General features: G+C 49.9%; 1 protein-coding gene across 1 annotated transcript; it reads left to right on the forward strand.

Annotated features, from left to right (window-relative positions):
* Positions 1-18: 18 nt before the first annotated feature.
* Positions 19-21,618, forward strand: TAS1R2 (taste 1 receptor member 2). Its single transcript, NM_001128089.1, is given in 6 exon segments — positions 19-200; positions 2,802-3,102; positions 5,419-6,192; positions 10,847-11,056; positions 19,366-19,489; positions 20,690-21,618. Coding segments are annotated over 6 exon segments (2,520 nt in total).
* Positions 21,619-25,493: the final 3,875 nt, after the last annotated feature.

Genomic DNA, 25,493 nt, shown 5'->3' on the forward strand with positions numbered 1-25,493 from the left:
GACCATCACTTCCCAGCCATGCGGCCCAGGGCAACGACCATCTGCTCCCTGTTCTTCCTGCTACGGGTCCTGGCTGAGCCGGCTAAAAACTCGGACTTCTACCTGCCTGGGGATTACCTCCTGGGTGGCCTCTTCACCCTCCATGCCAACATGAAGGGCATTGTTCACCTTGACTACCTGCAGGTGCCCATGTGCAAGGAGTGAGTCTCCAGTGTGGGGCTGGAAGTGGCAATGGGGATGGGGTGGGAGGCCAGGTCTGGTCCTGTGGGTCCTTGGGAGCTAGGCCAGGACCAAGGGCTTAGAGCACTCCTCCCCATTCACTGCCAACCCCCTTATTCTAGATCCATCTCCTAGCCCTCAGGGAGGCCTCATACAACACGGGTTACCAAAATCTTTGACGATTGTGCTCTGAAACACTGAGACTTGGGTCATCTCAGTGTCATTTATTTTTTTTTAAATAGAGTTACAGAATGTTCAAATCTAGAGGGCTCTTAGAGGCGATCAAGACTGTTCCCACCCACTTTGGCAACTGGGGGACTCCCAATGGGTCCATGTAAAAGCCCATTTGAAATCCTTTGGGAGGCAGAATGTGATTTTTCTGTATCAAGTTCTCAGACTGCATCTTCCAAGGGCTGTGGCTGGGTGGGCAGGGGTGCTTTGGGGCCTAGAGGGGAGTTCCTCTTCCCCCACCTTCTCCATGAGCCCCTTGGGATGATGGCATCACTTGGAGATTGTGGCGGCTGGGTGCATCTGCATGTAAGCACAAAGGCTGGGACATAGAACCAGCCTGGGGCTATAAAACAGTGACCTCTTGCAGAGAGGGTGAAGGTATTGTGGGAGACAAGGAGAAAGGTAGGACAGTGCAAAAGATGATTAAGGGTTGACTATAAGAAATGCATTATTTATGAAATTGGGAAAGATTATATGCTGGCTTGAGAATGGTGAAGGTGATGGCACCAGGCACAATGCTGGATTTTCTAATGCTTGTGACCATGGTGGGGAGTATAATGAAGGTGATGGTGATGAAAGTAATGGTGATGATGCTGACAATGTTGATAACAGTAATACTGGTGATGATGACAATGAGAAAAAGTATGATGGTGATGGTGATGATGATGGTGGTAACGGTGGTGATGATGGTGACAGTAGTGATGATGGCAGTGGTGGTAATAGTGTTGGTAATGATGGTACTGGCAGTGATAATGGTGATGATGATGATGGTTTTAATGATAGTGTTGGTGATGATGGTGATGGTAGTGAGGATGGCGTTGGTGGTGTTGATAATAGTGATGCTGATGATGGTGCTGATGGTGGTGATGGTGTTAGTGATGGTGTTGGTGATTATGGCAGTGGTAGTGATGATGGTGATGGTGGTGTTGATGATAGTTTTGCTGATGATGGTGCTGATGGTGGTGATGGTGTTAGTGATGGTGTTGGTGATTATGGCAGTGGTAGTGATGATGGTGATGGTGGTGTTGATGATAGTGTTGGTGATGATGGTGCTGATGGTGTTAGTGATGGTGTTGGTGATGATGGTGATGGTAGTGATACTGGTGATGGTGTTAGTGATGGTATTGGTGATGATGGTGATGGTAGTGATGATGGTGATGGTGGTGATCGTAGTGATGCTGAAGATGGTGCTGATGGTGATGATGGTGTTAGTGATGGTGTTGGTGATGGTAGTGATGATGGTGATAGGGTGGTAATAATGGTGATGCTGATAATGATGGTGCTGATGATGATGATGGTGATGATGGTGTTACTGATGGTGTTGGTGGTGGTAGTGATGGTAGTGGTGATGTTGGTGGTGATGGTGGAAATGGTGGTGGTGATGGCGATGATGATGTTGATGACAGTGGTGATAGTGGTGGTGATGGTGGTGGTGCTGATAGTGATGGTGATGGTGTTGATGGTGATGATGGTGGTGATGATTGTCACAAGGTTGTGGTGACAGTGATGGCCCTGGTGGTGATATTGGTAATACGGATAGTGGGTGATGATGGTGATAGTGATCATGGTGTTAGTGATGGTGCTGGTGATGATGGCGATGATAGTGATGCTGGTGATGGTGTTAGTGATGGTGTTGGTTGATGATGGTGATGGTGGTGATCGTAGTGATGCTGATGATGGTGCTGATGGTGGTGATGGTGTTAGTGATGGTGTTGGTGATGGTAGTGATGATGGTGATGAGGGTGGTGGTGATGGTGATGCTGATAATGATGGTGCTGTGATGGTGATGGTGGTGAGGGTGTTACTGATGGCGCTGGTGATGGTAGTGGTGATGGTGATGGTGATGTGAAAATGGTGGTGGTGATGGTGGTGATGATGATGATGGTGGTGATAGTGATGGTGCTGATAGTGATGGTGGTCGTGGTGATGGTGATGATGGTGGTGATGATGGTCACAAGGTTGTGGTGACAGTGATGGCCCTGGTGGTGATATTGGTAATACGGGTAGTGGGTGATGATGGTGATAGTGGTGATGGTGATGATGGAAGTTTTAGTGGATAATGGTGGTCACATTAGTGGACGTCAGTAGAGTGGCAATGGAGGTTATAGGGATGGTATTCATTATGGCCACATGGATAATAGTGTCAGTGGTGGCCATATGGGCAATGGTGATCCTAGAGATGTGGTATGGTGACAATGACATGGTGAAAATGCCTGAGTCTTCTGCAGTGGTTCCTTCTCAGTCAATGCCTTGGCTTTCCTGTGGCAGGGAGGAGGAGCAGACTGGTTCTCTTATCCCTCCCTTCTTCACTCTGGATCTGCTTCCATCTCATACTGCTGTGGCCCCTCCAGGTATGAAACGAAGGTGATAGGCTACAACCTCATGCAGGCCATGCGCTTTGCGGTGGAGGAGATCAACAATGACAGCAGCCTGCTGCCTGATGTGCTGCTAGGCTACGAGATGGTGGATGTGTGCTACGTCTCCAACAATGTCCAGCCGGTGCTCTACTTCCTGGCACAGGAAGATGACCTCCTTCCCATCCAAGAGAACTACAGTAACTACGTGCCCCGTGTGGTGGCTGTCATTGGCCCTGACAACTCCGACGCTGTCATGACTGTGGCCAACTTCCTCTCCCTCTTTCTCCTTCCACAGGTGAGGCTCCTGGGCCCTAGGGAGTGGGGCAGAGGAGTGGCTGTCTATAGGCCTCAGAGGCCACTTCTTCCAACAATCATGGGAGGTGATGATAGGACCAGAAGCAGGGTCAGGGCATTAGCCCAAATCTTGAGAAGACAGCCCAGCTTATGGAGTAAGGGCTCAGGCTTTGGAAGTGGGCAGATCTGGTTGTGCAACTTGGCACCGAGTCTTGGCCACAGTGAAGCCTTTGGCAAATCTCTTAACTCTTCTAGGCCTCAATTTCCTCACCTGTAAAGTGGGATGATAAGCGTTCCATCCCAGGACTATCTGAAGATTAGTGGTTCAACCTGTGTAAATTTCTAGCACACAGTAGGTGGTAAATAATGTTGTTTTATAAAGCATCTTACACAGGAATAAAAACTTGAAGTGCTTAGTATTATTCTGTACAGCTGCCTAGCACAAGGTCTGCCTCACAGTAGGTACTCACGAAAGAGTGATTTGTATTACGACTATTATTATAACTATTATCATAATCATGATTGAAAGTGCCAAGTGCAGTACTGGTACAGGCTACATGTTCATTAAAGATCAGCTAGCAAAAAGCTTGGCACACAGTTAGGTAGTCACGAATATTGTGATTGTTACTGTTTAATGTTAGTACTTTTACATGAAGCATCTAGCTGAGGACTGAATTCATTCTTTCATTCATGTAACAGATATTTATTGAGCACCTACTATGTGCCAGGTACTGTTGTAGGTGCTGGGGTACAGCTGGCAACAACATAGAAATCATTGCCTTCATGGAGCTTCTCTTCTAGTGGGGAGAGACAGAAAATAAGTGCAAACAATAGGTGATGCAGGATGTTAGAGGTGAGAAGTGCAATGAATAAAATAAAAATGTGGGGGCTCTGGCACATCAGTGGAAAGGAGGGGTTGGTAGAGGGAGATTGCAATTTTCAACAGGGTGGTCAGGTGGGTCTCACTGACGATTGGGCAAAGACTTGAGGGAGGTGAAGGAATGAGGGAGCCATGAGGGACCTAGGATAAGAACATTCCAGGACGAGGGGTTAGCAAGTGCCAAGGCTAGGAGGTGCCTGGTGTGTTCGTGGAACTAGATGAGCACAACTGGAGCCAGAGGGAGAGGAGAAGGAGATGAAATCAGACAGGTGTGCAGATAAATGATTGAGCGCTTAGGGGCTCTTCAAGGACTCTGGCTTTTCCTGGGTGACGTTAGGAGCTATTGAGTTCTGAGAAGAGGAGTAAAGTGACCTGACGTGTGTGTGAGCAGGGTCACCGGGCTGCCATGTTAAGCTTAGACTGCAGGGGAAAGGTGGGTGGGTAATGTTGCAGTGCAGGCCGGGGATGATGGTGGCTGGACAGGAGGGAGCGGGGAGCTGGTAGGCACTGGATGGATATATTTTAAAGGTAGAGCCAAGAGGATTTGCTGATGGATCCAGTGTGACCTGTGTGCGAAAGAAGAGTCAAGGACAACTCCAGAGTTTTTGGCCTGAGTCACTGGAACGATGGATTCATCATCAATCAAGATGGGGGAGGGTGTGGATGGAACGGGCTCAGAGGAGAACAAAGGTTCAGTTTCGATTTGTGAAGTTTGAGATGTCAGACAGGCAGTTGTGGTATGCATCTGAAGTTCAGGAGAGAAGTCCAGGCCAGGGCTATCTGCTGGGAGTTGTTGGTGTGGAAATGGGATATAAAGCTGTGAGGCTGGATGGGACCACCAAGGGAGGGGGAAAGCAGCTGGAGAAGAGGCAGGGACTGAAGCCTGAGCCCAGGGTCCTTTAAGATTAAGATGTCATAGAGAAGAGAAGGAACCAGGAAAGGAGATGGAACACTCTGTGAGTTGGGAGGAAAACCATGGAGCCCTGGAGGCAGAAGGAAGAAACGTGGTTAGTTGCTGAGCCTGATGGTGATGAGGGGGAGGAGGAAAGTGCTGTGCCCAGTAAGAGTTTCTAGGTGATGGGGATGATGGCTGTGTCATTTACCTAGCCCAGGATGTGGTTCTCACTAAAAGCCAGTGTGCTGATGACTATGAGGATGATGGTGTATGTGGCTTGGCCCAGAGCATGGTACATAGTAGGTGCTCAATAATCATGATGAGGCTGAGGTAAGGCACCTGGCCCTAGGGCCCGGCAAACAGTAGGTTCTTATTGCATGGGGCTACCTGGGAACCACGATGCTTGACGATGGTGTAAACCGCCTACCCCTGGGGTGGCTTGCACTAGGTGCTTCCCAAATGATGATGGTGGATACAGCCCTGGGGTGGGGGCAGAGCACCCAGTGGGGCACTCGCTCATGCCACGGCCCCTCCCCTCGCAGATCACCTATAGTGCCATCAGCGATGAGCTGCGAGACAAGGTGCGCTTCCCGGCCTTGCTGCGCACCGCACCCAGCGCCGACCACCACATCGAGGCCATGGTGCAGCTGATGCTGCACTTCCGCTGGAACTGGATCATCGTGCTGGTGAGCGGCGACACCTATGGCCGTGACAATGGCCAGCTGCTTGGCGATCGCCTGGCCCGGGGCGACATCTGCATCGCCTTCCAGGAGACACTGCCCACAGTGCAGCCCAACCAGAACATGACATCAGAGGAGCGCCAGCGCCTGGTGACCATTGTGGACAAGCTGCAACAGAGCACGGCACGCGTGGTGGTCGTGTTCTCACCCGACCTGACCCTGTACAACTTCTTCAATGAGGTGCTGCGCCAGAACTTCACGGGTGCCGTGTGGATCGCCTCCGAGTCCTGGGCCATTGACCCGGTCCTGCACAACCTCACGGAGCTGCGCCACATGGGCACCTTCCTGGGCATCACCATCCAGAGCGTGCCCATCCCTGGCTTCAGTGAGTTCCGCGTGCGAGACCCACAGGCTGGGCCGCCACCCCTCAGCAGGACCAGCCAGAGGTCTACCTGCAACCAGGAGTGTGACAGCTGCCTGAATGGCACCTTGTCCTTCAACAACATTCTCAGGCTCTCTGGGGAGCGTGTCGTCTACAGCGTGTACTCTGCGGTCTACGCTGTGGCCCACGCCCTGCACAGCCTCCTCGGCTGTGACCACGGCACCTGCACCAAGAGGGAGGTCTATCCCTGGCAGGTGAGGGGGTGGCTGCCATAGAGACTGCAGGGCACCTCCATCCTCCTCTCTTGGGGTTCTGGGCAAATGGGTATGAAAGGGCACGGGTATCCCATTCTTCCAGACACATAGCACTAGTCCTTCCTGATGCCAAAACAAAATTGCTTTTTAAATTAATTTAATGCTCACCATTCAAGATAGTAGTCTGTTCTTGGAGATTCAGGTGGAATTCACCAGAAGGAAATCCCACAGGCAGTGGGAACCACAGCCCCGCCGCCCTACCTCCCCCCGACCCAGTCTCTCCAGGGTTGAGAGCCTGGGACGAGCTTGTGTTTTCCTGTGGACCCTCTAAGGCCTTGCATTGCTTTTATGGATCTTCTCATTACCCTAGTTCTCTATCACCCTGGTTCAGACATAGACTTTAAATCTGTTCTTCTGGCTTAACACACACATCCACATCCACAGGCACACACAGAAACCCCCCCCACCACGAAGCCTTCTGGGATATAGAAGGTTTCACTGAGGATCAGAGGAGCAGAGGGGATTTACATTAGAGATGCACACTTTATACTTTGCTATTGGAGATCTCTGTTCTTAAACGGTTCCTTGGTTTTTCATAGTTTGGGGCCAGCCTCCCACCCTGTTGCTTAGTCACTTCCCTAAACCCTGCCCATCTTCCCTCTTCGTTCTCCCCTTTCGCCACTTGCTAGATCCCTCTCCCATCTTCAAATAAGTGTTCACTTCTTTAACAGAACAAATTAGTTTGCTCTGAAGAAATGAGAAAGTTGCTCTTTCTCATTCTATTTAATTGTACCTCTCTATCCCATAATCTCAGATCCTAACCTTGCAACCATAAACACTTTTCTTTTAAAAGATTACACTTATTCTTTAAAAGGAATTCTGGTGCCAGCTGGTAAAAATACTGCCTGTTGCTATATGTCCTCTTACATTAATAATATACATAATTATCATGGGTGCTTTACTGCTCTTTGAGTGCCTACTAGGCGCTGAATGCCTAGTATACATCACATCTAACTCATGACCCTCCTGTGAGGATAATCTACAGGTAGAAAAACTGAGGGACAGGAAGTCAAAGTGACTAGCCCGTGATCGCTCAGTGGTAAGTGGCGGACCCTGGTTTTGAACCCAGGTCTGGCCTGTTCTGCTGTGGTTTTCCCACTTCACCTTCCAGGCATCCTTCCAGCTGCAACTGGCAGGAGCTATGATGAAAGACAGGTGACAGCAGAGACCAAAGGGCACCAATCATAGCAACCAGGATGGCCCATCCCTTTTGTTGAGCACCTACTATGTGCCAGGCCTGGGGGACCACCAACCCAGGAGGAGATGAGGACCGTTAAGAAGATCTGTCTGCCAAGCGCAGCAGGAAGTCAAAATTGCAGCTGTGCACGGGGCAGGGGCATCATCACGGTGGGAGAGGGTCAGGGAAGGCAGGGCTGAAGTAGGGAGTGAACAGACACTGGACCTTCCAGGAGGAGAGTGGGAGAGTGGTGGCCTGGCCACGTGGTCAGGCTCGAGTGGCAAAGACTGAGAGGTGACCCAAACTGCAGGTGATACTGGAGGACATCCAGTGCCAGGTGAAGGAGAGGGGGGTTTTGTCCAGAGGCAGCAGGAGTTCATAGAGCATTCCAAGCCCTGAGATGACGTTCTTGAGACAGCCCAACAAGCCAATTTAGAGCTGGGGTGGGGGATGATGCAGTCAAGTAGCAGGGAGCCCAGCCCACCCTATGTAGGCTTCACCCAGGGTCTCCACTGGCATAAACAGAGTCCTTGTGTGAATTAGAAAATGATACCCTTTTGTGCAGACACGTTAGACCACGATGCTCTTTGGCTTCGGATGGACGCAGACCTGTGGCAAGCGCATGACTTGGTGACCTGAGTCGGCTGGATTCCAGCTGTTCCTCCCAGTTGTCCTAACTGGACCCATTCTTGCAGGGCACAACCTGCAAAATGGTATGTGGTGTCCTTACTACCTCCCACCCTCCTTGCCAGGTCACACCACGACACTCTGTTTATTTTTGTTGTAACAGGTATCCCAAGTTTTGATTGTGTTGATATCCTTTGTTTGTTTATTGGCTATTCCCCACACCTCCCAAACAGAGGCCAGTGAGAGCAGGGACCCTGTCAATCCTTTCCAACGCCATATCCCAAGTTGCTGGCACTGGTCTGGCTTGGCGTTGCTTCTCAGTGAATATTGAATGGATGAATGAATGAATGAATGAATGAATGGGTACTTATGTGCTGGACACTGTGTTCACCTCTTTACGTGAATTCTCAGTCATGCCCAGACAGACACTGTTGAGCAGATACTGTGACTACGTGGGTGCTCTCCCATACACAGGTGAAACTGAGGTTTAAAGCGGTGACAGGCACCCAGCTAGGGAGTGGCCAGGGGTGGTGATGAAATAGTGCTGGAGTAGTGGGGATGGGCACCGCTGTGAGAGGCGAGGCAGAGAGAGAGGCCTCAGGGGCGATGAGAAGAGTTGGAGATGACACTGGGTGGATATGCTGCCCGTGGTGATGGTGGTGGGGTCAGATCAGTGGGAGTCTGGGTAAATCCAGGCTGGCAAATTTGTGGCCATCCCAGCAAAAATGCTCAGTAGACTAGCAGGGTGTGGTGGCTCACACCTGTAATCCCAGCACTTTGGGAGGCCAAGGCAAATGAATCATGAGGTCAGGAGTTCGAGACCAGCCTGGCCAACTTGGTGAAACCCCGTCTCTACTAAAAATACAAAAAATTAGCTGGGCATAGTGGAGGGCACCTATAATCCCAACTGCTCAGGAGGCTGAGGCAGGAGAATTGCTTGAACCCAGAAGACGGACATTGTAGTGAGCTGAGATAGCACCTGTGCACTCTAGCCTGGGCAAGAGAGTGAGACTCTGTCTTAAAAAAAAAAAAAAAAATTCAGCCAGTCATTGAATCATAGAGGGTCAGGGTTGCGAGGTCTTCTCAGGTTCTGGTCCAATCCTTTTATTTCACAAATGGGGCCCTTGGCAGTGGTCTGGCTCTTCCCCACACACCTCTCTCCACCCCTCTCCACCCCTCGGGCATCTCGGATATGGCCCACCTGTTCGTACGTTGTGAGGCAGGTGGCGGTGAGCTGGGCAGAGCTTAGCAATCAAACCTGGAATGGAATCCCAGCGCTGCCACTACTAGCTGTGCAAACCTGGGCACATTTAATATCTCTGAGCCTTGGTTTTCTCATCTGTTAAATGGAAGGAATCATATGTACCCTGTTGAGTTATTGAGGGCATTTGCAATCATGATGCAAATTACCTGGGGCAGCTAAGAGGCTGAATGTACTCCTCTTCTTCTTCTCTGACACCAAGTGCTGGCCTCAGGAGAGAGTGCGGGGCTGGAGAGGTGGACTTGAGTCTGCCTTAAATGTACAGCTTATGCTGGGGTAGGGGTGGGGCTAGATGGGGAAGGGAAGACAGGGTTCAGCCTGATGAGGGAACCCCAAGGTGCCCAAGCCCCTGCCAATAATAGTCTAGGCTCCCACCCACTCAGGACAATTACAAGGCCAGTGCTTTCTGACCCCTTGGGGGTGATATCTTGGATCCCTCCAGTCCCAGGTGCTCAACCCTGCTTGGGCAGGTCACTACAGAGGTGCAACATGGACACCCAGGACCTGACTCCCAGGGGCCTCCGCCATCCTGATCCTCATCCTCAGGCGGACCACCTGGTTGGAGCCTCCTTCTTCTTGGTGCGAAGGACCATTGCCCTTGGGCCTAGCAACCTGTGCACATTCCAAAGAGTCCTTCTGAATCAGGACCTCACCCGCCGGGCAGGGAAGAGCGAAGGCCGGGACCGGACTCCCTTGGCTACCTGTCTGTGTGTCTGTCAGTCCCTGAGGCCAGGTCAGCCCTAAAGGTGTAGCCGAATGGACACTCCCATTTATGGAAGGAAAATCTAGGAGCGAGGTCCATGGGATATTTGAGCTGAAGTCCTTTCAGGGTTAGCCCAGCAAGGTTCAGAAACTTGCTCAGAGTCACACAGCAAATTGCGGACAGAGCTGGGACTGGACTTTAGGTTGGAGGATGCCCACCTCAAAGTGTGCTCTAGTTTGTCCCAGCTGCTGCCTACTGAGAGCGATGGGGGGCTGGGGAGAGACTGGAATGAGAGCTGACGCTAAGGTCTGGGGAGACAGGAAGGACCCAGGGATCAGGGGAGATCCCAACTGACCTTTGCAGGTGACAGAGACAGTGGACTCTGTGCCTCATCTCATGTATTGGGTTCCAGAGGGATGACTGAGGTAACTTCCAGGGAAAAGGAATTCTATTAGCACCTTGGTAGAAGTGATTCCTGTCTCAGGCTCTGCTCTAAGTCCCTAACATAGATGAACTTATTTTTTTTTTTATAGTTTTTATTGCTCCTACTTTGCAGAAGAAGAAACAGGTTCAGAGAGGTTAAGCAACAGGCCCAAGGTCTCACAGCAAGAGGCAGAGCTGAGGCCTGAACCCAGATATATCTGATTCCAGAGCAGAGCTCTCAGCCACTGACTCCTAAACTGCCACCTTTTTGGAGATTTATTGCCTCCATATTACCGAGTTGGAAATCAAGGCTAGTGGAATGGTAGAATCTTTCCCAGGCCCAGGAAAAATTCTGGCTCGGTTCTGATGCTAGCTCCACTTCCCTTCCCTCTGACCCTGCCAGCTGCTTAAGGAGATCTGGAAGGTCAACTTCACTCTCCTGGACCACGAAATCTCCTTCGACCCTCAAGGGGACATGGCTCTGCACTTGGAGATTGTCCAGTGGCAATGGGGCCTGAGCCAGAATCCCTTCCAGAGCGTCGCCTCCTACTACCCCCTACAGCGACAGCTGAAGAAAATCCAAGACATCTCCTGGCACACCATCAACAACACGGTCAGCCAGGGGGCCTCGTGGGTGGGCAGGTCGGGGGTGGGGCCTGGTGGGTGGGCGGGGCCGGGGGCGGGGCCTGGTGGGTGGGCAGGCCTGGGGCGGGGCCTGGGGCTCATGCTGGAGTTGCTAGGGCTGTTTTCATTATGGACAGAGCCTAGAGATTCTTTATCAATTGCTGGGAGATTCTTTATCGATTGCTGTGGGGGATGTCTGTTTGTGGGTGTATAGTCTGGGGTCCTTTCATTCCCCCATTCATTGGGAACTGTGTCTGTTTAGGGCTTTCTAATTTCCCAGGAAGAGGGGCTCAGGGGCCTCTACAAAGTAAACATTCACTGAACATGTGTGTGCCTGGATTGGTGCTAAGGATTTCAATTCTCACATCAACCCTGGGGCAGTGGTCCCCAACCTTTTTGGCATCAGGGACCGGTTTTGTGGAAGACAATTTTTCCATAGACTGGGAGGAGGATAGTTTCTGGATGATTCAAATGCATTACGTCTGTGTGCTTTGTCTCTATTATTATTGTTATATATAATTGTGATATATAATGAAATAATTGTACAACTCACCATAATGTAGTATTAATGGGAGCCCTGAGCTTGTTTTCCTGCAACTAGACAATCCCATCTAGGGGTGATGGGAGACAGTGACAGATCATCAGGCATTAGATTTTCATAAGGAGCACACAACCTGGATCCCTCACATGCACTGTTCACAATAGGATTTGTGCTCCTGTGAGAATCTAATGCAGAGGTTGATCTGACAGGAGGTGGAGCTCAGGCAGTAATGTGAGCGATGGGGAGCAGTTGTAAATACAGATGAAGCTCTGCTCTTGCTCACCTACTGCTCACCTCCTACTGCATGGCCAGGTTCCTAACAGGCCACAGACTGGTACTGGCCTGTGTCCCGGGGATTAGGGACCTCTGCTTTATCAATAACTGCTAGGATCTCTATTCGTGGGTATACAATCTGGGGTCCTGTCCTTCCCCCATTGATTGGGAACTATGCATGTTCAGGGCTTTCCAGCTCCCCAGGAAGAGGGGTTCAGAGACCTCTGCAAATTAAGCACTCACTGGACATGTGTGTGCCAGGCCTGGTGCTAAGGACTTCAATTCTCATATCAACCCTAGGGCATAAATGCTACCATTCTCTCCATTTTATAGGTTAGGAAACTGAAGGCACCGAGAGGTTGTGTGACCTGTCTGAGACCACACAGTTAGTCCGTGGTGGAGGTTCTCTGTATACAGCATACAGCTAGTCTGTGGTGGCGGTTCTCTATATACAGCATTCAGGCTAAAGCCTGTGATATGGCTTGGCTCTGTGTCCCCACCCAAATCTCATCTTGTAGCTCCCATAATCCCCACATGTTGTGAGAGGGACCCAGTGGGAGATAATTGAATCATGGGGGTGAGTCTTTCCTGTGCTGTTCTCCTGATAGCAGATAAGTCTTACAAGATCTGATGGTTTTAAAAATGGGAGTTTCCCTGCACAAGCTCTCTCTGACTGCTGCCATCCATGTAAGACATGACTTGCTTCTCCTTGCTTTCTGCCATGATTGTGAGGCCTCCCCAGCCCTATGGAACTGTAAGTCCATTAAACCTCTTTCTTTTGTAAATTGTCAGGTCTTGGGTATGTCCTTATAAGCAGCTTGAAAGTGGATTAATACAGCCTATCATTGGATACTCTTGTTTTAGTATGGTAGCTGTGCCTTCAACTGAGTCTGACATCTGTCAATCTAAAGATCCATTATTTTACCCTCTTTAGAGAATAGACCATCAGAATTCTGCTGGAGTAGGAAGGGATAGAGACCTACCTTGTGGAGTTGGGGAGGGGATCTAGGGATCGAAAAGCTTCTGGAAGAGCCTTCATCACTCTCCTTTGCTAATACCCTGCACCCTCTTCCCCCCAATCCCCGACAGCACACTCTATCCCCAGTTGCAGAGGTACCTGAGGCTGTGCATTTCTGAGTGCCTTGAGGATTTTTGTGGAGTATATTAGGGTGGTGTCTGTGTTAGTTTCCTGGGGCTGCCATAACAAAGTATCACAGACTGGGGTGGGTGGGGAGCTTAAACAGATGAAATTTATTGTCTCACAGTTCTGGAGGCTGGAAGTCCAAGATCAAGGTGTCAGCAGGGTTGGCTCCTTCTGAGAGCTGTGTGGTAGAATATGTTCTAGGCCTCTCCCCCAGCTCCTGGTGGTTTGCTGGCACTTATTGATGTTCCTTGACTGTAGATGCACCACCTGTATTAGTCCGCTCTTGAATTGTTACAAAGAAATGCTAGAAACTGGGTAATTAGAAAAGAGGTTGAATGGGCATACGGTTCTGCAGGCTGTACAGGAAGCATGATGCTGGCATCTGCTCAGCTTGTGGGGAGGCCTTAGGAAACTTACAGTCATGGTGGGAGGCAAAGGGGGAGCCAGCTTTTCACATGGCTGGAGCAGCAAGAGAGAGTGAAGGAGGAGGTATCACACACATTTAAACGACCACATCTCACAAGAACTTACTCACAGTCAGGAGGAGAGTGCCAAGAGGATAGTACTAAACTATTCTTGAGAACTCTATCCCCATGATCCAATCACCTCCCAATCACCTCCCACCAGGACTCACCTCCAACATTGGGGATTACAACTGGACATGATATTTGGGTGCGGACACAGATCCAAACCATATCACCACCCCATCTCTGCTTTCACCTTCAGGTAGTGTTCTCCATGTGTCTGTCTCCAAATTCAACCCTTTTATGAGAACACCACTCATATGAGATTAGGGACCCACCCTCCTCCAGGATGACTTCATCTTAACTAATTATATGATTATGTTCCTGCAATGACCCTATTTTTGAATAAGGTCACATTCTGGGGTCCTGGGGACTAGGTCTTCAAGCAGGATATAGTTTAGCCCATAACACTGTCTTAACTTGGGTTTCTCCCAGAAAGCAGAGCCTGAGATAAGGGCTTATGTGCAGAAGATTTATTCCAGGACATGATACATGGACAGGAACAGGAGTGGGAGACTGGGAAGAGTTCCACAGGGAAGAGGGAAAGTTGGTGCAAGAGAACAACCTCAAGCCAGACACTACTCTGAGCAACTGGAGGTCAATCTTACTGGGACCTCCCGAAGAGCTACCTTAGCATTGTCTCCCAGAGATGGGTGGTAGTAATCCAATAGCTCCCATTGCCTGGTGGTCGGGGGTTGCTCTGTGGGGTGTTAGCTCCAGAGGTCTCCCATGGGCATTTCATACGGCAGCCTTAGGGCAGAACACAAGACAGAGCTGTGTAGCCAAGGCCAGGTGCTGACAAATGGCATTTGCTTGAAATTGGTGACTGCAGCAATGGCTGGAGTAAACAGTGGGTAGAGAAAATATGAGGCAGGCCACAGAGAGGTCCATTTCTTGTTCCACTCAGTGGCTTTCCATGAGCCTGGGGAGTCACAGACTTTTTAGACTTTTTAGAGCAGCAGCCAGCTCAGTCTCTAACAGAGAGCTGTTTGGTAGACTTAGCCACAGCCCAAGGTTGTCACTGATATTCATCTCTCTCTTCCACCGACCATTCTGGATTTCTTCACTCCCAGCCAGCATTTGGCTGCTCTCAGTCACTTGCCTGGGTGGTGATCCAGACCTACCTCCCCAAGGTTTCTGGGCCCTTAGTTGCCTTGCCTTTCTGCGCTGTGCCTGCTGCAGATCCCCACCAGCAGGTGCACTGGGATTGAAGCACCCAGGGTTGCCAGACCTACTCCTTGGGTGTCGGACCTACTCCTTCCTACTCCACTCGTGTAGCAACCACCTCAGCTCTACCCACAAATCCAGGTCAGTTACCTCTTCCTTTCTTGACCTTCTCATTCACTGGCATGAGGACCCCAAAATGACCACATGGTAATCATAGAGCCCTATAGTGTCTGCTGGTGGAAGTATTTCCCCTTTGGGGACCAGAATCTCTATTCCAGCAAAGTCTAAGATTGTAGAGAGGAGAAGCACCAATGCTGCAATGGGCCCATGAGAATAATGGTGCATGTAACCAAACTTTCTGGTTGCTGGATACACATATTCTAGCTGTTGGGGCCACAACATATACACAAGCCATTCATTCAAAACTTCATCTTAAAGGGCAGTGTCCCCACCTTGCAGGGCATTCTGAAGATGGTACCTTAGCTGAGCTTTTAGTATGCCATCTCATCCCCTGGTTAGATAGGATACTTCTGGGTAATGTGGTATATGTTAGGATCAGTGGAGCCTCTGATCACGTGCCCATGTCACACCCCTTTACCATGAAGTTGACTCCTGATCTGAGGTGATATGGTATCCTGCATCAGTAAATCATTTGCTCTGGAAGCCCTCAGAAGGTGATGCTGCACTGAAATCAGGGAAGGAAAATTCTTATGAGGTTGAAACACTGCTTCTTCCAGAGAGAAAAGGATCTGATGTAATAGATCTTTCAGCAGTTGGTTGGCTGGTCTCTTTGAAGAATTGTGCCAAGTCAAGGGCTCAACATGGGTCTCTGATGCTGGAATGTTAGGTGTTCTGCAATGGCAGTAACTAGGTCAGCCATGATGAGAGGAAGCTCAAGTGAGAGGAAGCTCAAACTGTTGGGTTCATACCTGTAGCCTCCATCCCTGACATCATGGCTACTCTGTGCAGGCCCTGGGGTGGCTGAGGACAGAAGCCAGCTGACCTCTGTTGGACAAGTCCTCCTCTTCCTCCTCCTCTTCCTCCTCCTCCTTCTCCTTCTCCCTCTCCCTCTCTCCCTCCTCTTCCTCCTCCTCCTTCTCCTTCTGCTGCTGCTTCTTTTTTTTTTTTTCTGAGACAATCTTGTTCTGTTGCCCAGGCTGGAGTGCAGTGGTGCAATCTTGGCTCACTGCAACCTCCGCCCCCAGGGATCAAGTGATTCTCCTGCCTCAGCCTCTCAAGTAGCTGGGATTATAGAAGTGCACCACCACACCTGACTAATTTTTGTGTTTTTAGTTGAGACACGGTTTCGCCATGTTGGCCAGGTTGATCTGGAACTCCTGACCTCAATTGATCTTCTGATCTCGGCCTCCCAAATTGCTGAGATTACAAACATGAGCCACGGTGCCTGGCTGGGACAAGTCAACCTTTCAATCTGGTTTCTATTATTCTGTGTTTGCTCTCTGGTTTGCATTAACATGAGACACAGAGATCTTCATGCTTTGTGCTCACTCTCATGGATCCATTCATATACCTTTCCCCAAGCAACTTTGTCTCCATTCTTCCACTCTTGCTCCTTCCAGGCCCCTGAACAACCAGCCAAGCTATTCCATAAGTCCAGGATCTCAGGAATATCCATCCTTCCGGACATCTCTCCATCCACACAAAGCAAACAACCAAGTGTTCTGCTTGCACATCTCTACAAACAAGCAGTATCTCCCATCATTACTGTCCTTCAGGATTCACCCTGAAGAAAGCTTTGTATCCCTGAAAAAAGCTTAGTATGGCAGCAATCCACTGTCAGCTCACATTAACATATCAAACCAACCTACTTGTGAATCATTCCTGAATGTTCTCCTCTATTTATTTGTCATAAAGAATCTCTCCATAAGGTCTTATGTGTGATTTGAGGGAGAGGCATTTGTTATAAGAGAAATAGATACAGGAGTCACGATAATTGATTTAAGAAATTTACTTGGACCCACTGGCGCTTCTTGGATACCATTTCCCTTATATGAAGACTTGCTTTTATTCCTGCCTCTCTACAAGACTCTGTGAATCTGATAGTCACTTGATGTCCTCGGGTCAGGTACTCAGTTTCCATAATGGCCCAGCAGGACTCCAAGAGTTGATTTTCAAGTAGTGAGTAGCATGTTGTGTAGAAGGCATGGCATTGTTGCATCTCTCTCTTAGGGCTTGCCGATTCTTATAAGCATAGATAACTCAAACATCATCACATCTCCTCGATCGTGTGGCCCCAGTGGCAGGATCGCTTACACAGAAGCCAGGGCCTTCTTCAGAGTCATTCTCTGGACCTGTTACCTTCTGCCTTGAAACTGAAACCCTTCTGAATCACCAGATAAATGGGTTGGAGCAGCATTTTCAGGAGCAATTTATGTTGTCCCCCAAATCTAAAGAGGTTCACAAAGTGCCATACTTTCATGGTAGCAGGAGTAGGGTGGATGACTTGTCTATATCTTAGAATGGATGTCCTGGCATTCTCTGTACCGTTAGCCTCCTAAAAATATCACCAATGTGACAGCACCCCCAACCCCAAGTTTTGAATCTTTGTAAGGTTTATCTCCAACCCTCTGGCATTCATAGGTCTTACTTGGATATAAAAGTCCTTGCTACTTTCTACTAACCAGGTCCAATTACCATGGTGTCATGAATATCATAGACCGGCATGATATTCTGCAGAATGTCAAGATGAACAACTTTCCTGTGGACTACGTTGAGATCGAGAGTGAAAGAGTAAACTCTGTGATAAGATAGTGAATACTAGTGATTTGATAAGATAGTGAGTGTTAATGATGTAACATCTTTCTTCTTCTTTTTTTTTTTTTTTTTTTTGAGACGGAGTCTCACGCTGTTGCCCAGGCTGGAGTGCAGTGGCGCGATCTCGGCTCACTGCAAGCTCCGCCTCCCGGGTTCCCGCCATTCTCCTGCCTCAGCCTCCTGAGTAGCTGGGACTACAGGCGCCCGCCACCGCGCCCGGCTAATTTTTTGTATTTTTAGTAGAGACGGGGTTTCACTGTGGTCTCGATCTCCTGACCTTGTGATCCGCCCGCCTCGGCCTCCCAAAGTGCTGGGATTACAGGCTTGAGCCCCCGCGCCCGGCCATCTTTCTTCTTTTTAAACACAGATGTTTATAATAATAAATTTCCCTCTTAAGTATTGTTTTCACTGTACCCCATTAATTTTGGTACATTTTTAAAATTTTTTATTTTTATGATAAAAGACATATAACATTTACCAATTTATTTTTAAGCATACATTTCAGTAATGTTAAGTATATTAACGTTTTTGTGCGACAGATCTCTAGAACTTTTTCATTTTGCAAATTTCTAACTATTCCCATTGAGCAACTCCGCAGTTCTCCCTTCCTCCAGCCTCTGGCAACCATCCTTCTACTTTCTATTTCTATGAGTTTGACTACCTTAGATACTTCCTATAAGTAGAATCATATAGTATTTGTCTTTTTGTGGGGTTATGTTGCGTTTTTATTTTCATTAATTTCAAGGCATTTTCTAATTTCCCTTGTGAATACTACTTTGATCTATTGTTATTTAAGGGTATGTTGTTTCATTTCCACGTATCTATGAATTCCCCAAATTTCCTTCTGTTATTGATTTCTATTTCATTAGATTGTTGTTGGAGAACATACCTGTTATTACTGTAGTCCTTTCAAGTTTATTAAAACTATGTTTACTATTTGCTATAAATAAATAGCAATCGTGTCAGAGGCCAAAATTTTCTCCAATGTCTCCCATTTTATCTTTGGTTTTCCCTAGATATTCCTTCTTTTTTTTTTTTTTTTTTCTTTTTTTTTTTTTTTGAGACGGAGTCTTGCTCTGTCGCCCAGGCTGGAGTACAGTGGCGCGATCTCGGCTCACTGCAAGCTCCGCCTCCCGGGTTTACGCCATTCTCCGGCCTCAGCCTCCCGAGTAGCTGGGACTACAGGCGTCCGCCACCTCGCCCGGCTAGTTTTTTTTTTTTTTTTTTTTTTGTATTTTTTAGTAGAGATGGGGTGTCACCGTGTTAGCCAGGATGGTCTCGATCTCCTGACCTCGTGATCCGCCCGTCTCGGCCTCCCAAAGTGCTGGGATTACAGGCTTGAGCCACCGCGCCCAGCCGATATTCCTTCTTAAATGCAGTCTCAGCCTTGCAGTTATTTCGGCTGTATCCCTTGATTGACGTGGTGGTGAGATAGAGGGGAAGTGTTCTGTAATCCTGTGATTAGGTCTCAATCTTTCAATAAGCCTGTGCCCCAGAACTGTGACCTTCATAAGTGCTTCTCACCCCACCCCCTTAGGTAAGACAAGAAGGCTAGAGAGGGCTGGAGTTGGGATTTTCTCTTTTCCCATGTCAGTTAAGTTCTGGTAAAATTCACATCAGTTGGGTTCTGGTAAAATAGTTTCCCTTGAGGAAAGGCATTTGTTAAGCAGAACAGAATGCTCTGAGCATATTTCAAAATGGCTCCTTTCCTGCTAGAAGCATGAGGGTTTTTTTTTTTTCCCTACAGTTTCTACCCCAAAAACATAGGGGGCTCCTAGACTTCCTCCCCTGAACATCCTGCTGGTTGGAGAGGGGAGGAGGCCCCCAGAATGTGGGAAAAGAGGACTCAGGGTCTCTTGCCCTCCCCCCTCCAGATCCCTGTGTCCATGTGTTCCAAGAGGTGCCAGTCGGGGCAAAAGAAGAAACCCGTGGGCATCCACATCTGCTGCTTCGAGTGCATCGACTGCCTTCCCGGCACCTTCCTCAACCAGACTGAAGGTATGATTCGCGGGCCGAGCACTCCTGCCCTGCCCCTGCCCCGCCCGTGGAGTCTCTAGGGCTTGTCTCCTTTGGCAGGGTCTCTGGAGTCTCCCCCAGGGGGTGTGAATGTCCAAAGCCCAGGGACCTGATCTGATTCCTCTTGTATCCCCCCAATACCTAGTGTAGAGCAAAATCCTCCGTACAGGCTGCTTCAGAGAGGGAGGGAGAAGGGAAGCGCCAACACTCCCCCAAGCCGGACTGCAGCTCATCCCACTCCACACACACATAGCCCGGGGCCCAGGGAGCCAGGCTGGGGAACACCCACTGGATGAATGAATGAATGAATGAATGAATGAATGGTGTTTGCAATAGGAGGAAAGTTTCTGGAAGACAGGGAAGACACTCTCTCATTTATCCCTCTGGCTTCCCAAGTGCCTAGCATAGCTCAAAGCATAGCCTGGTTGCTCAGTGGGTGCTTGTGGAATGACTTCCTTGATGAGAAGAATGATCATTTCTCCCCGTAGAACATAAAATCTAGGAATGTGCAGGCAACGTCACCTCTGTCCACATTAGTGTTTAGCACAGTTCAGAGTTGGAGCTCAATTTTTTTTCATGACTTCATGTAAATTAAATGGATGAAGACATTTACCAATACAAGCATTTTATATGTACCTAGCAGACCACAGGACACAGAGGAGGTGGTGAACGAGTTTGTGGAATGATTTCATTGGCCTTCCTCCCACAGTCAGTCAAAAGCAGGGAGGTGAGGGCTGGGTTTTATCCATCTCTCTGTGGCCTTCCAACCCAGGTCCCTATCACAATGGATGCTGCTCAAAAACACATGTATTGAATGCATTCTTTGAGTAAGTAGTTGAATGCCTCTCACACCAGAGGGTGAGGTCTTGGAAGGGAGGAACTATAGTTGGTAGGCTCTGGGTCAAGGAGACCTGGGTTCAAATCCTGCCTCTCTAACTTGCTGACTTCGGGCAAGTTACTTAACCTGGCTGAGCCTTGGTTTCCTCATCTGTGAAATGCAGTTGCTGTGAGGATTTGATGAGCCAATGCACATAAGAGACTTGAGGAGTATTGGCTGTGAATGCAAGGGTTGCCCTTGCTGCTCTCTCTCCATCCCTGGGGCCTGGCCCTGTGCAGGGCTGGGAGGATGCAGGTGCTTGGGAGACGGGCTTGGCTAATGGGAGTCGCTGTGGGCTTTTGCAGATGAATTTGAATGCCAGGCCTGCCCGAGTAACGAGTGGTCCCACCAGAGTGAGGCTTCCTGCTTCAAGCGGCGGCTGGCCTTCCTGGAATGGCATGAGGCACCCACCATCGTTGTGGCCCTGCTGGCCGCCCTGGGCTTCCTCAGCACCCTGGCCATCCTGGTGATATTCTGGAGGCACTTCCAGACGCCCATGGTTCGCTCAGCTGGGGGCCCCATGTGTTTCCTGATGCTGACGCTGCTGCTGGTGGCATACATGGTGGTCCCGGTGTACGTGGGGCCGCCCAAGGTCTCCACCTGCTTCTGCCGCCAGGCCCTCTTTCCCCTCTGCTTCACCATCTGCATCTCTTGTATCGCCGTGCGCTCTTTCCAGATCGTCTGTGTCTTCAAGATGGCCAGCCGCTTCCCGCGCGCCTACAGCTACTGGGTCCGCTACCAGGGGCCCTACGTCTCCATGGCGTTTATCACGGTACTCAAAATGGTCACTGTGGTGATTGGCATGCTGGCCACAGGCCTCAATCCCACCACCCGTATTGACCCCGATGACCCCAAGATCATGATCGTCTCCTGCAACCCCAACTACCGCAACAGCCTGTTCTTCAACACCGGCCTGGACCTGCTGCTCTCAGTGGTGGGTTTCAGTTTCGCCTACATGGGCAAGGAACTGCCCACCAACTACAACGAGGCCAAGTTCATCACCCTCAGCATGACCTTCTATTTCACCTCATCTGTCTCCCTCTGCACCTTCATGTCTGCCTACAACGGGGTGCTGGTCACCATCATGGACCTCTTGGTCACTGTGCTCAACCTCCTGGCCATCAGCCTGGGCTACTTTGGCCCCAAGTGCTACATGATCCTCTTCTACCCGGAGCGCAACACGCCCGCCTACTTCAACAGCATGATCCAGGGCTACACCATGAGGAGGGACTAGTGCCACCCGGTGGCGTCTGGGAGGGAGGGAGGGCCACGGCGTTGGGAGGTGGAGGCCAGAGGTCTTCCCTGGCTGGTTCAACTCCAGAAAGAAGCAGGGAAGGCATCCCCGACTACTCCCACCCTGCCCTGGTTAATAATTTAGCATTCCTTGGAGGTCCTTTGCATCTGGGCCATTTTTACCCACTTAGTGATGGGTGTCTTAAAACATCCACACTTCATTGCTTTCCCTTGACCTATTTTACACGCCAGGCACTGCCATCTTCTAGGAAAAAAAACCACCCAAGGTGACCTATTGGTCTCCAAGGACAAAGTCTCATTTAGTAGCCTACAGCTGCCATCTGGCGGTCGCAGTGGGCACCTGCGGGTTGCAGCTCATTCCCTCACTCATGTTCAAGGCAAAGGGAGGCCTTGGGTGCGCTGGGCTGGGTGCCCTGGGCTGGGTGGGCTGGGCTGGTCCAGGGTTGGTGTGGGCGGGTGGGGCCTGCGGGTCAGCACGTGAGCTCGGCTAGTGCAGCCATGGCTCCATTTGGTAGCCGTCTCACATGTCCATTTCCTTTCCTTATTCCCGAAGCGCTTGGGCCCAGGTCCCTGGGTTATCTCTAAGGGATGGCCAGGCATAGCGTGCTTCCCAAATGCTTGTGAATAAACCTCACTTGGGCGAAATGAATGCACTTCCTTCCTGTTTTCTGACGTCCCCTGAGAAAGAACATATGGAATCAGGAGACCTCAGTCTCAATCCCAGTAGTGCCACTTCCAAACTGTGTGACGTTGGGCCATTGTGTTGACTATGAGAGGACAACAGTTAACATTTATTGCCAAGTCCCTGGTTAAGAACTTTACTACTTTACCCATGTATTCCTCACAAAACTCTATTGGTTGTGTGCAATTATGCTCCTTATTTTACAGATGGTGGGGCGAGGGCAGGGGCAGGGGCAGGGGCAGGAAGAACTCAAAGAGGTTATGGAGCTTACCCAGAGTCATAAAGCTTGTCTGAGCACCCCCCCCTTCCCCTCCCCAGAGCCCATTCCTGGAGCCACTGTCCTCTACAGAGTAACATCCAGGCAGCCCTGCCGGGGAGGCTCTCCCCACCACAGTGCACAGGGGGAAGGCTCAGGCTTCCTGGACAAGGACCTTGCTATGGCAGGGGCTTCAGATTTTAAGCAGGTGGCTGGTGGGTGCAGTGGCCAGGAAAGCCTTTGAGAGAAGCTGGCATTTGGAAAGAGCCTTGAAGGACAGAGAAGTGTTGGAAGGCAGGACGTTTGGGTGTGTGGGGGAGGGAAGGTGGGGACAGCAGGAGGAAAGGTGGGATGGAAGGAAGCCCAGGCAGTTTCAGGGGGAGCGTGTGGCTGAGAGTGGCCGGGCTGTGAGAACCCAGCTTCAAAGGACAGCTAGGGCCAGATGTGGGGTGCCCGGCCCCAGGTGTCTGGATCTTGTCTTCTCTGGGTGGCTACTGTCAGAATCCTGTGCACATGCTGGTTTACCCCTCTCCTGGATCACCTGGGATGCCATCTTGGCCCTTTCTGGCCACTGTGACCAGCCTCCTCTGCGGCTGGGTCCTCTTCCCACAGTCTCCAGGGCTGGCCTGGCCTAGTGGGCTGGAGGCTGTTGGGCGCAGACCCCAAGGATAGACGGTCGGGGTCTTTCCAAAATGTCCCTTCTCTGTCCCGTCCACTCACTTCCCAGGGGAGCCCAGAGGCTGGGCCGAGGCCCATCCCAGCCCCGATGGGCCTCCCCTTTCGGGGAGCCACTCTGCATGATCCATCCCTGGGTGCAGCTGTGTCCCATCCCCCTTGCCCTGGGGACCAGATTGTCAGAGGCTCAGGGAGTTTTAAGCTGTTAATTCTCTTTTCTTGCATGCTTCTGATGCCTTGGTTTAATTTTTTTTTTTTAAGAGATAATCACTGAATTTCTTGGTTCTGCCTCTCGGACCACCATGAGAGAAGAGAATGCTGGAATCCCACTGACCTCAGAGGGCCTCTACTCCACACCTCCTAAAGCAGCCCAGAGGCTGGGATCTTGAGCCTTTAATGTTCCCCATCCAGTGATGGGAGCCTCACCAGGACAACTGTAGTTATCAAAAAATTATTCTTCGATTGAATCAAAACCCTACTCCCTGGGATTCCAGTTTATGGACACTAGTTTTATCCTTTGGGACCATGAATTAAATCTAATTCTTAGCCTAAGCATGGTAGCTCACGCCTGTAATCTCAGCACTTTGGGAGGCCAACGTGGGAAGATTGCTTGAGACCAGGAGTTGGAGATCAACCTGGGCAATGTAGCAAGACCCCTTCTCTACAAAAGTAAAAATTAGCTGGGCATGGTAGTGAATGCCTGTAGTCCCAGCTACTCAAGAAGCTGAGGTAGGAGGATCTCTTGAGTGCACGAGTTCAAGGCTACAGTGAGCAGTGATTGTGCCACTGCATTGCAGCCTGGGAGACAGAGCAAGATCTTGTCTCTCCCTTCCCCCCCCCCAAAATCGAATTCCTCTTTCTCATGATGCATTTTACACACAATAACAAAAAGAATTGCCTTTCAAGGAGCACCTGCTGTGTGCCAGGTACTTTTTACACATTATCTCCAGTCCCCACAATGACCATGCCCCATGGGTACCAGTGATGTTGGTGGACACAGGCTGATGCCTCCCACACCCCTTCCCTCTGCCCTACCCAGCAGCCCCTATATGGTTCCAGGGAAGATGAGGCTATCTCCTGGCTCCAAGGGGTGCAGCCGGTGACCTAGGCCAAGCCAATCAGCACTGTTCTTCCCAGTCTGCAGTGATTGGCTCAGAGGTGGGCACATGACTTTTGGTTGGTCCAATCAGAGAGACTCTCAGAACTTTTGCTAGAACCAAGCTTGTTTGTAAAGGAACTTGCAAGGCTCCAGACCGAAGAGCTGGGGGCAGTTCTTGTGGGATCACGAGGCGAGTCAGCCTCAGGGGAAAGCTGAACCTTACAGAAGGCAAAGAAGAAGGATAGAAAAACTCAGCCCTTGAAACTCTTTGTGAGCTATTGGATCTCACCTGACCGCAGCCCTGCCTCTGAAACCTTCCATTTCATGAGTCAGTTAATATTCCTTATTGCTTAAGTTAGCTTGAGTTGGATTTTCTGTCCTCTGCAACCCAAAGCATCCCTGTACTACTGTAAAGGAAACTGAAGCTCAGAGACGCTGATTAACTTGCCCAGGGTCACCCAGCTGTTAAGTGAACGAGCTAGGATTTGGGCTCAAGGGGGGATTTGGGAGGGGTTACAACAATTGGGTTTTCCTCACGTCATCTCTTCTTTGGTCTGAAGGTCCCCAGGTGCTCTTAGGACCTGATTTAGGCCATCATCCTGGTCCTCTCCTTTAGACACACTCTGATGTGCAAGCTTCTCTCTTCGACCACTTTTCGAGCTTTCCTCTTGTTGGTCCCTGTCATCCTTCCCAGATCCACAGTCTCTGGCCACCTGAGTGATGTCCCCTAAACCAGTCACAGTCAGGAGCCCTCCTGCCTCAGGAACCTCTTGTGGCTCCCCAGCACCTGGACTGTCAGTCCTCATTAACATTTTTGGTACATTATTGGAAACTGTGACTTTCGACAAAAAGACAAGGCATATAGTGAACCAATATTTTGTTCTCATCCATATTATAACATATTATAATGAAACAGGTTATTTGAGGACCTGCTGTAAGTCCTTTCACTTAAAGTCGCAGTTTCGAAAAACCTATCCACGACAGCATTAAGTGAGGACTTCCTGGACAGTCACGCCTGACCTCCTGTGTGTGTGGAAAGCCTCACAAAGTCTGAATCCTGCTCGTCTTCCCAGCCTCATCTCCTGCTTAACTCTTTTCCTTGACACTTACCACTGTCTAATGCATTATATGGTTCACTTCTTT

The sequence above is a fragment of the Macaca mulatta genome, chromosome 1 (assembly GCF_049350105.2).
Source record: "Macaca mulatta isolate MMU2019108-1 chromosome 1, T2T-MMU8v2.0, whole genome shotgun sequence".
In the NCBI taxonomy this organism is placed as follows: domain Eukaryota; kingdom Metazoa; phylum Chordata; class Mammalia; order Primates; family Cercopithecidae; genus Macaca; species Macaca mulatta.